The sequence below is a fragment of the Planococcus citri genome, chromosome 1 (assembly GCF_950023065.1).
Source record: "Planococcus citri chromosome 1, ihPlaCitr1.1, whole genome shotgun sequence".
Lineage (NCBI taxonomy): Eukaryota > Metazoa > Arthropoda > Insecta > Hemiptera > Pseudococcidae > Planococcus > Planococcus citri.
In genome coordinates this window covers 78,888,728-78,903,032 of record NC_088677.1, presented here as the reverse complement: position 1 = coordinate 78,903,032, position 14,305 = coordinate 78,888,728, and the positions used below count along the sequence as shown (strand labels likewise).

At 32.3% G+C, this 14,305-nt stretch overlaps 1 protein-coding gene across 2 annotated transcripts in view; it reads right to left on the bottom strand.

Moving 5' to 3' along the window:
• Window positions 1–10,890, bottom strand: part of LOC135835131 (RNA binding protein fox-1 homolog 2-like) — a 32,839-nt gene extending 21,949 nt beyond the window's left edge. Inside the window, exons 1-6 of one of the 2 annotated variants that reach the window (XM_065349267.1) lie at window positions 10,703–10,887; window positions 10,399–10,561; window positions 9,679–10,143; window positions 9,353–9,607; window positions 9,227–9,280; window positions 2,910–3,002 (exon numbers count right to left, since the gene is read on the bottom strand). In XM_065349267.1, coding sequence (XP_065205339.1) covers window positions 2,910–3,002; window positions 9,227–9,280; window positions 9,353–9,607; window positions 9,679–10,083 — 807 coding nt within the window. In that variant the 5' untranslated portion in view covers window positions 10,084–10,143; window positions 10,399–10,561; window positions 10,703–10,887. Of the gene's footprint in view, window positions 1–2,909; window positions 3,003–9,226; window positions 9,281–9,352; window positions 9,608–9,678; window positions 10,144–10,398; window positions 10,562–10,702 lie in introns of both variants that reach the window. The other variant, XM_065349274.1, reaches the window with a different exon arrangement.
• Window positions 10,891–14,305: the final 3,415 nt, after the last annotated feature.

Genomic DNA, 14,305 nt, shown 5'->3' with positions numbered 1-14,305 from the left:
ATGAACAAGATTTTTCGGTAATTAATTATGATAAAAAAGAACCAATCATTCTGATAAATCCGACAACAAACAGGTTTTTTTTGGCAATTCTAATTTTTTTAAAAAAGGAATTTTTGCAATTTTGGCACAAGAGTAAAATTCCCTTGCCAAATTACCCCCCTCCCCCCGGGCCCAATTTTGCCGAATCATTAAACTGGGGGAATGTCCGAGAACCCGGAGGAGCCACATCGTAAAAATTGACCAAAATGTGAACTCTCAGCGCCTTTATAATATTCAACAATCAATATTTCACCACATTTTTAAAAAATAAATAACTGTCTATCGGCACTTGCAGGCCAGCCCTTGTACTTCCCATGGGATGTTGAAATATCAATTTAAAAAAAAAAATTTTGAAAATAAAATAAAAACTTGTCTTTGTTGTGATTTTTTCGACACTTTAAAACGTACCCTTCAACTTTTTCATAATCACAGTGCAAAGTTTAGCTTCCACGTTGAGAGCTTAATTCAGAGCTTTCCGAAATTTCAATTTTATTTTCGTTTTTGAATTTGAATTCGCCATTTTAAAGACGCAGAGGTCCCAAAAAGATGAACAGATGAGCTCAAGTAAACTTGCAGAAAATTTCCAACACCCCCCCCCCCCCGATGCTTCAAAATGCTAGAAAATAGATACAGGTACCTAGTTCCAAAAACACGCGAATTATGTATTTAAATCACACTTTTTTTTCTCAATTTATTCGATTTTCTTCAATCTTTCGAGGCTCGCAGGTTGGTTTTCAAATCTTTAAACCCAAATCTGGGTTTCAAAAAATAGAAAAAGTGTGAAAAATCGCTCATTTTCAAATTTTTGACACATTCATTCTCGTTCATTGACACCCTATCACATCAAAAGGGGGAAGGGGATGGAAAAATACTCCACCCTATCAATGATTTATACACCTAAACCATTTCATATTGCCATAGACAGCTCGATAAACACGTTCTCGAAATTATTTTCCACTCGACCCCTCCCCCCTTCATTCCCTCCTAAATCATCTACCTCTATGAAATCTTACATATCTATAGTAAGGTGATCGTAAGTAAGTAGCTAAGTACATACAATAAAACCAACAATTTGCGCGGGTTAATTACTACGAAAACACCTTAAAGCTAGCATTAAAAAAAAAATAGGTACACATGTAGGTATCAAACATCGAGCGCAATATCAAATGTATCACAAATCACCCTACGAAAGCCAATGTCAATGTAGCGTTATTAGATACAATATCCGAACATTGTTGCGGTGTGTGAAACGAACGAAAAATAAAAAGTGTGAAGATAAAAAAAAAAATAATAAACATAACAAAGAAAATGAGTAAGTAAGTACTTCGTGAAAATAAAAATAATGAAAAAAAAAATTATAGAAACAAAATTGCTTATATCGTACACAATCGAAAGCAAACAACATGTTATATAATGTAGGCATTAATAATTATAAACTTAGTTATCATTTCTGTCATTCTACAGGTAAAAAAAAAACAATCCAGCACCCAGTAAAAAAAAATAATAATAAAAACTAACAACAATATCAACAGGTAAAAAAAAAATATACTCGTATATTCGTATTACGATAAGTTCTAACGTGTAATAATGTATTTTGCATTGGCATATCCAAAAAAAAAATTGTAGTATGTACTTGTAAACCAAAAATATTAAAAAAATAATAGGTAATGTAAAAAAAAAAAAAACTATTGAAAACTCAAATCAAGTGCCAACTACAGCGTATTGTATCATGTTCAATACTCTACTTGTGTTTAAAAATGTGCTATATTTATTGTATCGAGTGGGTAGGTACTTTTTGATTAGAATTTGATATTTATTATGTGCTGTGTTTTTGGGTCTTTGAAAAATTACAAAGGGGATGGTAACGTTGACTGACGAGAATAGTCGAATTTTCTGAATGCAGAAGAAAAAAAATTCCAAAAAAGGACAGGAATCTCGTCCCCTCATTTTTACTCAACTGACCCAAAAAAAAAAAAAATACGAACATCAAAATATAAGATAAAATTGAAGCTTTTGATCACAGAATCAAAGTACTCTCTGAATTCGTAAAAAAACAGGTCGAAATTTCGTCAAAATTACTCAAAAACGTTCATTCTCAGCATTTCTTTCCCTCCCACGAGTGATTACAATTTCTAAGCCCTTTTTCGAGGCAATTTTAGCCAGATTTTGACAAATCACCCGACACCCTGTTGCATTCGCATTTTCGAGACTTGACCACGTCATTGGCAATTTCTTCCTATCGCAGAAAATTCGACTAACCTCTGAACGTTTTATTTAACCCACTACTACGAACCTCCTCTCCCCTCCCCTCCCATCAACCTTACCGAGACCAGAAGGGAAAAACGCCACATACTACACGTCGTGTATACTCGAGCCAACAATTCACCTATTAATACTACATAGGTCTAGGTAGGTACATAACACCACTGTGTAAACTCAGCGACCATGGTCATTAAAAAAAAAAAAAAAAAAAAAAAAAAAAAAAGAGGATAATATAGCGCTGATATTATGTATTATATATAGTGATTCGTGTTATTATCGTTGTTGTTACTATTGTTACTGTTAAATTGAAGACAAAATAAAAAATTGAAAAAAAAAGTAGAGCGAGAAAAAAAAGAGAGAAAAACAAAGACAAAAGATAGAAAATAGATATAAGAGTGAGAAACAGAGAGCGAGAGAGAAATAGAGAGAGAGAGTCCGCGAGAGAACGCTCGAAAATAAAATCAATTATCAAGTATGGACTAAATTACTATCAAGAGTAGGTATGTAGTATTCTTAATAAACGAGTGAAAATTATCGCAACGGTTATCTTGTTTTAATGATGTATAAAAAAAAAATTAAAAAAACGAGAATAAGGCGAACATGCACACCTCTATTTTTCTTCCCTCAACCATTGATCCGTGTAGTTTTTCGCGTGCGGCATCAGCGTCTGCGCTATTTGCAAATGTTACAAAACCAAATCCCTGCATGCAACATAGACAAAAAAAAAACATGCGCAAAGTTTTCTTAAATGTAATAATAACAAAAAAAGAAACAAAAATAGGTACTATAATAGGCTGCTAGTTGTGTACTAATTAAATCGTCCCTATAAAAATTGCATCGCGGTTAATTTTCAGTTGTTTTTCTCTATCAAAGGGTCAGCTAACGCGAGATGCTGGATAGACACAAACAGGGCCTATACCTGCAGTTAGCGATAGTCGTTTTATCAACCGATACAATAATAATTATTAAATACGAGTACGTAGATATTCTATTCGTATAATACGAGTTTAATGAGACCCTTTCTGATTTTTCTCTCTCGTTGATCGTGTTCCGCGTAGCTATACTTACATTCAATTACATATATGTACTAAGCGACCATTACAAGGATACTCTAGAGACTACAGGGTGATTCGTAGAGATATCAGGCATACATAATAAAACGTGCTTTCATATTCACGCTATGATGAGTGGAGCAGACCTCTTTTTTTTTTTTAGCATTCTCCCTAGCTTCTAGCTCATGGTTTTAGTCTGAAGTGTAATTTTTCTTTTTCTAGGTTCACCCTCCCCCTCCAATCATCAAAAGAAATTGTCTTTTTGCATCGGTGGCTTTCGTTGAAAAACTTATCAAACAAGAGTTGTGCATTGAAACCATACGAACATTTCAGGTTATCAGGAAAATTTTGATTCAAGACCTTTTTTGCTCCAATTCCAAAAATTCGACACCAGCCCTTCAGAATTAGTTTTACTGTACCATTCTTTGAAACTACGCGAAATCGAACCCTAAGTAATTGAAAGAATAAGAATCGTTCAGAATCAAGAAAAAAGTAGAGTTCACTCTCATTTCCAGAGGGTTCATCAGCCTCATCCAAAAAAAACTCATCCTCCTCCTCCCCCTCCCACAAGAAATGTTTGTGGCTGAAGTTGTACTCGAATGACTAGCATAATACATATATTTTGATTATATACATACAACAAAAATTGATCTGACCCCCTTCCTCCTACAATTTTACAAAAAGCCTAATTGAATTCCATTTTTCGCGTTCAGAAAATTGATTCATTTTGAAAAAAAAATTATAAAAATTAAAAAAAAAAGTAATCAATTTTTGATGAACCAAGACACAGAAAAAATCGAAAAAACATTTATTACTGCGCCGTCTCAAGTTTTAAAAGTCGACTTTAAAAAATTGAAAAAAGATCTGAAATTCTTTTGATATTTGACGACAGCAAAAAGGCAAATTTTTCGTCTTTCTCAAAAAGTTATTCTCTAAAGCAAATAAAGAAATAATAAACCTGATGAATTGTGGTCGGAAATTTTTATGGTGTTCGACATTTCAAAAATTGGAGAAGCTCGAAAATCTATTTGAGCCTTCTGAACGAGTCGAACCCTCCCCTCTCTTCCTTTGCACAAGGGATTAGGAATTGAAAGCAAACAAGCACTTCGATAATTAAATCCAACTTCTGATATTTCTTTTGAGAGCGTTTAAAATCTCCAAAGTTCATTAAAATGCTCAAAAAATAACTGAAGCTGATTGTTCGGTCCATTAAAATACAGCATTCCTATCATTTAGAATGCCAACAAAATCAACAATCTCGACTTTATGATTAAAACACAAAAAATTCGATTGAATTCAATGATGAATCTGAATTTTTGTCATATGGGGATGGGGAGGGGGGAGGGAGAGGACGACGAGTCGAAAATTTCAAATCAGTTGGATAGAAATATTTTCTGAGTATCAACGGAATACTTTGATAAATTGATTTTAAAAAATCCCCTCATGAAAGAGGTGGAAGGTGGAGGGGGGGATGAATTTCAGATAGTTGTGTTCTTTTCAAATTTAAAACAGTTTTTTTCACGTATTGAATTAGGTTCAATTTCAATGACGTTTGATTTGACGTAATTTTGAATCACAAGAAACTGAATTTAAAAGTTTTCATCAGCGAGATTAATTTTTGATTTTTTTTTAGGGGGGGGGGGGTCAAATTAGAATTTTCCTATAATGAAAATGATAGCAAAATCTCAATGTGCAATTTTGGTTTAAGCAATTTTTCAATCAAGGCCACAGATATTGTGATAGAAATGTTTGAAGATGAGTGAGGGGCGAATCTTTTGGAAGGGGGGGGGGGGGGGTAAACTAGAATTACTAAGATATTTTTTCAGTTTTGAACAAATTTTATCCTCTCAAATGAGGCTTGATTTCACAAAATGTTGAAGAAAATCACAAAAAAATAAGCTTAAAAGCTTTCTGTGTATTCAATTTTTGAAATCGGTGGAGAAGAAGGGTTAATGGCTAAAATTATTCGCAAGACTTCTTTGCATATTTTCTGTTTGAAAAATTCTTCAATAGAGATGGAAATTTCTTTCGAAATGAGGGAGGGAGGGAGGGAGGGAGGGAGGGAGGGAGGGAGAGGAGTGGACCCTCCAGAAACGGAGGTTGGGATAAACCAGAGGTATGCATGCATGCATTCTTTGTTTTTCAATTTTTTTCAAATTTTCATTCTCTTAAACGAGGTTTGATTTTGCACAATTTGTTTAAAAATTACAAATAACTTAGATCCAAAGGCTTAATGTGTACCTATGCAATTTTTGGACTTTGATGGAGGGTGGAGCGAATGGGGGGGTGTTAGATCAAAATTTTCTTAACAATTGAAAATGTTCGCAATATCTCAATGTTCCATTTCAGTTCAAAAAATTTGTCAATAGAGACCACATTTTTCTGAAAGAGGGTGGATTTTTTCCAATTTGGGGGGGGGGGAAGAACTGAACTCGACGTCAGTATTCCTATTTTTAAATTCCAGACAACTTTCAATCGCTTGGATGAGATTCGATTTAGAAAAGTTCTGACAAAAACACAAATTCATCTTTCAATAATTTTACAAATTGGAGGGGGGGAGGGCTCAAATCGAAATTTTTTCAATCGCTAAAAAATGATTGCAAAATCAAAATTGAAAAATTGTGTCTCTTTGTTTATTTTTATCTATTTTCTGAGAATGACAAAACTAAAACTGAAAACTAAAAAAATTGAAAATTGAAATTTAAAAAATGAAACTTTTCTTTTGTTTTTCCATCCCTGAAAAAAATGACAATTTCGAGTTTCCAGAAAGTCCTCCGAAACATTTCCCCAAATGGAAAACCCTCGTTTTGACATCCTTTTGATGTACAATTTCTCAAATCGAGCGAAGAAACAAAAGTTTCTCTTAGTTTTTTCCAGAATTGCAGAAGCTCTTTTTTTTGGTCAAATTCCTAGGAAAACTTGCCATTTGCCAAAATTGCAGAAAACCCTACCTTTTTTAAATCAAAATTTCCAAGAAAAATCTGTTTGTAATCAAGGTTATCTGAAGGACTGGTTCTTTTTTCTCTAAATTGCCAAAAAGTCGTGTTTTGTAACAAAACTGCGAAACACTACATAAATGCAGGGTCACCAAGAACATTGTTCGCCGCTAATTAAGTAATAAGCAGTAAGCACCTTTATAGGTACCAACTAAACTTTATGTAAAACTCATCGTGAAAACATGGAAAAAATAAACACTTTTTTTAAATGAAGATTTCCAAAAAATCTTGCTTCTTTGTCAAAATTGCAAAAAAAAATTTTATATCAAGATTACCAGAAATTTTAGTTTTAATCTAAAATTTGCAAAAAAAAACTTACTTTCTTTGTAAAAACTGAAAAAAATATTTTGCCAAAAAATCCCATTTTTTTAATAAGTCAACATTTCTTTTTTTTTTTTTGCAAACAATTACTAATTTTTTTTCAACAAAAATGTACGATTTTTGTTTGAAAATTTTCTTCAGTAGACAGCAGAGATGATAGGTATTAAAAAGGTATTTTTCGAATTCGGGGAGGGAGGGGTGTGTGCGTGTGTGTGGAAGAGCACTGAGGGATTGTATCCAGATAATACTCGAATATTCGAACTTCGCTCTCTTGGAAACCCAACAAATGATTCGTCACTCGTAATTTTCAATTTTTTCGGTCACGTTTAAGAAAACTGGAAGATGAGGGCGGAGGGGTGAGAGCAGAGGTCACAAATATTAGAACTCTCACCTTCAAAATTAGTCACAATCGAAATGTTATACTAAACGTTGAGAATTTTTTGGAATTTCAATCTAAATTTTGGAAGCCCTTTTTCATGCCCCAGAATTTTGAAGAAAATGCTTAAGAAAGGAGACGTGGTCTTAAGCGTATTTTATTCAAATTTTTCCTCAATTTTTCGTTCTCAACTCCAATACGAGTAAAAACCGAAAACCACATCATCAATCCGAATCACGGCAGCAATAACTCGTCAACAGAGCTCTTTACGAATCACCCAGTAGTAGTCTAATAATTCAGCACAACTCGTAGCGGTAAATAATCGCTCTATAGAGCATAATCAATTCGCACCACATACACAAATACGCGCAGCGGAATACGATCGGGCGAGAGAACAGAGAAGGGAGTCTACTAAAAAAAAAAATTCAAACTCATTGGCACGCCATCCGACTATGCAAAATTCCTTTCGTCTTTCGATCCCAAATAACTTTTTTTACGACTTGGACACGCGCTCGAGAATCGAGACGCGTCCGACTAAATTTTTTTCCCGTTCATTTTAGAAAAACGATTTCGATTGTAAAAATTACATTCGAGGTAAAAAGGAACAGGCCATGGCCAGGGGAGAGAAAAGCGTAAATCCTAAATTAGTTATACTAAAAAGCTACCAAACAATCCAGTACTTTTTTTTACGTTTAAGAAAAAAAAACGAAGCGATGAAAGATTAATTTCGAAAAAAAAATATTTATAGTAAAATATATTATATAATATATTCAATGCACTACGTGAAATAGTATATAGTTGTCGCTAAAGGTAAAACAATGAACAACACACACGTGCACGTATGTACATGACAAATTAATCCCTAATTTGAAGTATATGTGGAGGTCTAGATAGATGTATTCGGTTCGGGGAGATCTGGAATAATTTGTGATTTTTTTGAGGGGCTCGCAAAATAATTTGGAAATCACTCGAATAGCAAATTTTTCATTTTTCTCGAAGTCACTTCTTTCATCATCATCATTCAAATATCCAAATTTTATCTCGATTCTGATCATAGCTCCAAAGCAGCTTTCTCCTTTCAAACTATCAGTCTTCGAAGGTATAAATATTGGAGAAAAAATTACGAACAATGATCTAACCCGATCAACATCTCAGACCACCTGAAATCTCTCCAAATAACCACACATCTCGATTAATCTACAAAAATATGTACAATTTACACACCAAAAATACTTTGTAACTTTTTACAAATTATCCGTATCTTCCTCACGCCAGCAATTTCATTAAAAAATAATCTCATTAGGAACGAAAAATATACCAAATATCAGTACAGAGGGAATTAGGAACACTATCTCGTTATTTTAAATTGAAAAACATCAAAACGTAGGTTCTGGCTGAGTTTGCTTTTATGATTATCATTATACGTCGACCGTATCTGATCCACAGTCTCACACATGGCTCACTACTGCTCGCCAGTCCACCGATGATAAAATTTATCGCGTTTTCGAAGCGATAACTCGGCGTGAAAATTTCAAATAATCCGAAGGCTAGAAAATCAGCTTCTGTTAGCACTTCTGTATGTGAATGAACTATTCGTACGACGACGAGGTTAATTACTAATTGACGAACAACGTTCAACGTAGTTTTATCACGTTGCTAACGAACAGTACTTTCATTGAATGCGTTAAATAAATAGACGTAGATGAATCGATTAGTTTGAAAAAAATACTCGAAAACTGGAAATATTTACCAATGTAATCGATAACATTTGATACTTTCACTCGACTATCGAGATTTTATAGAAAGAGGTCGTCGCCAGATCAAAGTTCACATTCTTCTATCTCACCTCGAAAATCACACATTTCACTAATACGTTGGTAACCCTGATCTAATCAGTCTCGTTTCCTTCACAAATTATTCCAGACGATCCAAACACGAAATCAAAAAAATTTAGAAATTGGGAACGCTTCGATTTGATATTTTTTTTTTCCATTCTTTACTTACTAATTTGACTACACAAGTACGCCACGAAAAGGTCACAAAAAAAATAATAAAAAGAGAAAAATAAATCGAAATATGAAACCAATGCGTCGGAAACTATAGCTGCCAATAAACGCCTCAAAATAACTCATTGGTACGATAACAAAGAAACGTAAAAATAGATAATGCCAAAAGCTTACCTTCGACCCTCTCATGTTGAATATGATTTCCACATCTAGAATAGGTCCAAAAGACTGCAACACGAAATAAAAATTAATAACCTTTCGGTGTGTGTTTAGTGATAAGATAAGGTAAATAATACATACGCTACACATATTCCTGAGATCAGGATCTCTATAACGAAATGGTATATTCGATATGTACAGTCTTTTAGGTCTACTGTTATCGTTGCTGGAACTATCACTGTCTTCGGATTTAGTTTGAGTGGTAGATGACCACGGAGGTAGTGAAGGAGAAGGTGATGAGATTCCATTAACGCTATTGTTACTCGAGCTAGCCTGTTTATCGGATTCGTTTGTCTTTTGTAAGTCCGGCGATGGACTATCTTCGTCTTTCTTCGTCTAAAATACAAAAAAACCATTGTTAATCCATACTCGAAACTCTACAAGTACACAAAATCGACGTTCTTTACCTCAGGAGACGATACAGTCGTATTTTCGGTAGTCGTGGTATCGTTATTTTGATCACTTTTCAATACAAGATTAGTACTATCGTCGTTGGATGTGATTTTAGCAGTACCGTTGACCAGAACGGAAGAAGTTTGCGTAGGAGCTAAGGATACTAGAGGTGTCATTTGAAAAGCTTGTAATTCGTCTTTCATCAACGTCGGACTCGTGTTGATCATCAGGTTATTCGCGCAATTTTGTTCGTTGGTAATAGCAGCTTTGAAATTAGATACGTTATCGGCAGCGGCGAATCCGCTCGCCAGCGATGGGAATACTTGTCCATTTGATGTCATCAGCATTTGAGCCGCTGCCGAATTATTAATACCGTTCGACAACGATGCGAAAGCGCAAGCGGGTACAGTCGGTGACATAGCAGCTGTTGCTGTCGCTCCTCCATACGGAGAATTCAAAACACCAGTTTGAACGACTTGCTGTGAACATAGAAAAAAAAACAAAACGTGTATTTTACTAACGAGTTCGACTAATGTGATACTGGAATGTATTCTTATGTAATCAACACGAGGTATACAATCATCACGAGTCATAATACAACTGCCACCAATCTGACATATAAACAACACAACATGTGCAATGTGCACAATAAACACATATTTATCTAGTCAAACCACGAGTTGAAATTCTAAACACACAGTAATAATATTTACATCACGAACGTGAATACTTACAGGATAATAAACTCCCTGAGACGGGAGGAAGAAAGCTCCTGTACCCCACAGTTTGATGCTGTCACAGTATACGTTATAATAAAATCCGCTCCTCTAATAAGATCACCGATGTGCAACATAAACGCATTTATATACTTCTAATTACGCCGCATGTATGCATATGCTATGAAAAAAATAACCAAACGAATATTACAATATGCATCAGCTAAAAATAAGCGCCTTTTTTACGACACTTCCAGCTTTCTCTTGTGTTTTTTTTTCACGTACGAATCGAAACACAATGAAGAATACAGAATCAACTTACCTATGAAATCTACGATCGAAGGGAATGAAAAACTACACGAAAAGAATGTCGAACATTAATTAATTACGTACGAAAGAATGTGAAGCGTTCTCGAATAATAAATGCACAATATTGTAAATTGTTTTTAAAACTACAACACAAAAAACGCCATCTTAGTTTGTGTTTAATTGGTTGAACTCTTTTCATTCATAAATAATGCGCAGTTAATTCCACTTGGGGCGTTGTTGGAGCGTTTTCGTTCGTCGTGTGAATCGTTCGTCAAGGTGGCGAATTCAGTTCGATGTCTCTGATTGGTTTAAAATTTACTCACGGATGTTCTTTAGTTGTTGTTACCTTGTTCTTGTTCTTTTTAATTTTTAATTTAATTTAATTTTGTTTGATTTATGAATTAATTTCAATTATTTCTACCACTCGATTGGTTTTTTTTTCGACGAATTATTATTATTAGTTAATAGTTATTACTCCATGATTCAAATTTCTCAAGCAAGGTTCCTAGTTCCTACTTCCTAGCTTCCCACTTTCTTTTTCAATTCCGAAATCGCTAATCTCAAAGTTTTCTTCCATCAATCTAGATCCCTGATCCGTGATCCCTCATATCACTACATATATCGCCAGCCATATTACAAAATCAGAACACAACTCCAGGACTCGCACTCGTAGCTTCGAGCTCAATTTTGTCCAAAATACAACTAACTTTGAATTTTGATGAGCAAATAAAAAACTAATGAAAAAAGCTTGAAAAAGTACCAAAAAGTGACAAAATGTGAGCAAAACATTCAGAAAAAACCACCAGAGCAAACAGAAAACAAAACTTCAACATTACAGAATTGAATTGTTCTGGTTTTCAAATTTAGAAAGCTGAAATTTGATTAGAAACTATTTGATGAGAATTGAGAAAGCGAGACTTTTTGGCAAATTTTGGCAACAAAATGACAAGTTTTGCAATTTTGGACAAAATAAAGCGAAACTTTGACAATTTTGACAACATTTTCATAATTTGACAAAAAAAAACTAAAAAGCAAGACTTCTAGAGTTTTGGACAATTTTTCAATTTTTGAAAAAAATGAGCCTTTTTACAATTTTTTAAAAGAAAAAACGGGTCTGGATTCTGGAAAACTGTAACTAAAACTAAAATGTCGAAATTTTGGAATTGAAATACAGAGACTTGAAAATAAAAAATTCCTTCTTCTCAAAATTGCCAAAAAGCCTGTAAAAAAAATTAATCTTCTGTCAAAAAACAAAAGGCCTTTTTTTGTTACTTGACCAAAATTATCTATATCAAAAAAAAATTTGTTTTTTTGCAGAAACCCCGCCTTTTCTTGGTCAAAATGTTCAGAAAGTCTTGTTTTTTTGTTTTCGTCAACTTGACATTGCCAAAAAATACTTCTTCATCAAAAATACCAATAAAATCATATATTCTTGCCAAAATTACAAAGAATTCTACTATTTTCGAATCAAAATTTAATTTTTAAAAATCTATCTGTTGCCAGAATTATTAAAATGATTGGTTCTTTTCCACCAAAATTGCTAAAAAGTCGTATTTTCCAACAAAATTGTTAGAAAAAATACAGTTTTGGTCAAAATTTCCAAAAAGTTTTGCATTTTTTTGTCTAGTATTGCAAAAAAAAAGTGTTCATCAAAATGACCAAAAAATCATACTTTTTTTCTAAAACTTTAAAAACTTAAAAAGCCTACTCTTTTCAATAATAACTGAAAAAAATCATCTTGAGTGAATTTTATTTAATAAAAATTCAAAATTTCCAAAAAGTTGTTTCTTAGGCAAAATTTCTTATTTTTTTCACAGAAAATCCTTTTTTTTGGAGAATTTTTTTTGGTCAAAATATTCAGAAAGTCTTGGTTTTTGTCAAGCTCAAAATTTTTCATCAACATTTCCCAAAAAATCTTACTAAATTTTAAGAAGCCTGCTTTTCAACAAAAACTGAAAAAAAGATCATCTTGAATAAAAAAAAACCTGATTTTTATAATTTAATCAACAAAATTCTAAATTTCCTTCATTTCCAAGAACTAAAAGTAAAAAGTATTTTTTTGGAATTATTTCTGTTTTTTTTTTTTTTTTTTTTTACAGAAAATCCCTTTTTTTGCAGAAAAAATTTACTTTGATCAAAATGTTCAGAAAATGCTATTTTTTGTTAGCTCAGAATTTTTCATCAACTGATCAACATTATCCAAAAAATCTCAAGTTTTTTCAATTCCAAAAACCCTACTTTTCAATAAAAAGTATAAAAACTGAAAAAAAACATCTTCTAGTAAAATTATTCGATCAAAATTTCCAAAAAAACCTTCGTTTTTTGCCAAAATTTCTTGTTTTTTTTTACAGAAATTTTTTTTTTTCAAGAAACAACTTTTTTTGGTCAAAATATTCAGAAAGTCTTACTTACTATTCTAAGAAGCCTACTTTTCAACAAAAACTGAAAAAAAATCATCTTGAGTAAAAAAAAAATGTTTTTTTTTTTATTTAATCAAAATTTGAAATTTCCAAAGTTTTTTTTGGAATAATTTTTTGTTTTTTCTTCACAGAAAATCCCTTTTTTTGCAGAAAAAATTTATTTTGATCAAAATGTTCAGAAAGTCTTACTTTTTGTTAGCTCAGAATTTTTCATCAACTGATCAATATTATCCACAAAATCTTAATTTTTTTAAGTTCCAAAAAGCCTACTTTTCAATAAAAACTGAAAAAATCATCTTTTAGTAAGAAAAAAAACTGTTTTCTTATTCAATCAAAATTTCCGTAAATCTCGTTTTTCGCCAAAATTTCTTGTTTTTTTTTTTTTACTTACAGAAAATATATATATTTTTTTTTTCAAGAAACAACTTTTTTTGGTCAAAATATTCAGAAAGTCTTACTATTCTAAGAAGCCTACTTTTCAATAAAAACTGAAAAAAATCATCTTGAGTAAAAAAAACTTTTTTTTTTATTCAATCAAAATTCGAAATTTCCAAAAAGTTTTTTTTTGGAATAATTTTTTGTTTTTTCTTCACAGAAAATCCCTTTTTTTGCAGAAAAAATTCATTTTGATCAAAATATTCAGAAAGTCGTACCTTTTATTAGCTCAGAATTTTTCATCAACTGATCAACATTAGGTACCCAAAAAATCTTACATTTTTCAATTCCAAAAAGCCTACTTTCCAATAAAAACTGAAAAAATCATCTTATAGTAAAAAAAAAAAACTGTTTTCTTATTCGATCAAAATTTCCAAAATTTCTTGTTTTTTCTACAGAAAATTTTTTTTTTTCAAGAAAATCTTTGTTTTGGTCAAAATGTTCAGATAGCTTTGCTTTTTGTCAGCTCAAAATTTTTCATCAAAATTACCAAAGAAATGTAAATTTTTTTCCAAAATTGAGAAAAAACCTACTTTTGTTGAATCATAAGATCTATTTACTGTCAGAATTTTCAAGATGACTGGTTCTTTTTCCTCAAAATCGCCATAAGGTTTTGTTATTTTTGCAAAAATTGCAAAACAAATTTAGTCATCAATCTTGGGGAAGTATTGGCAAATTGCAATTTCTCACAAGAAGTGAGGCTTTTTTTTTATATATAGTTAAAAGAACGACACTTCCTTGTAACTTTTGGCGATTTCAGG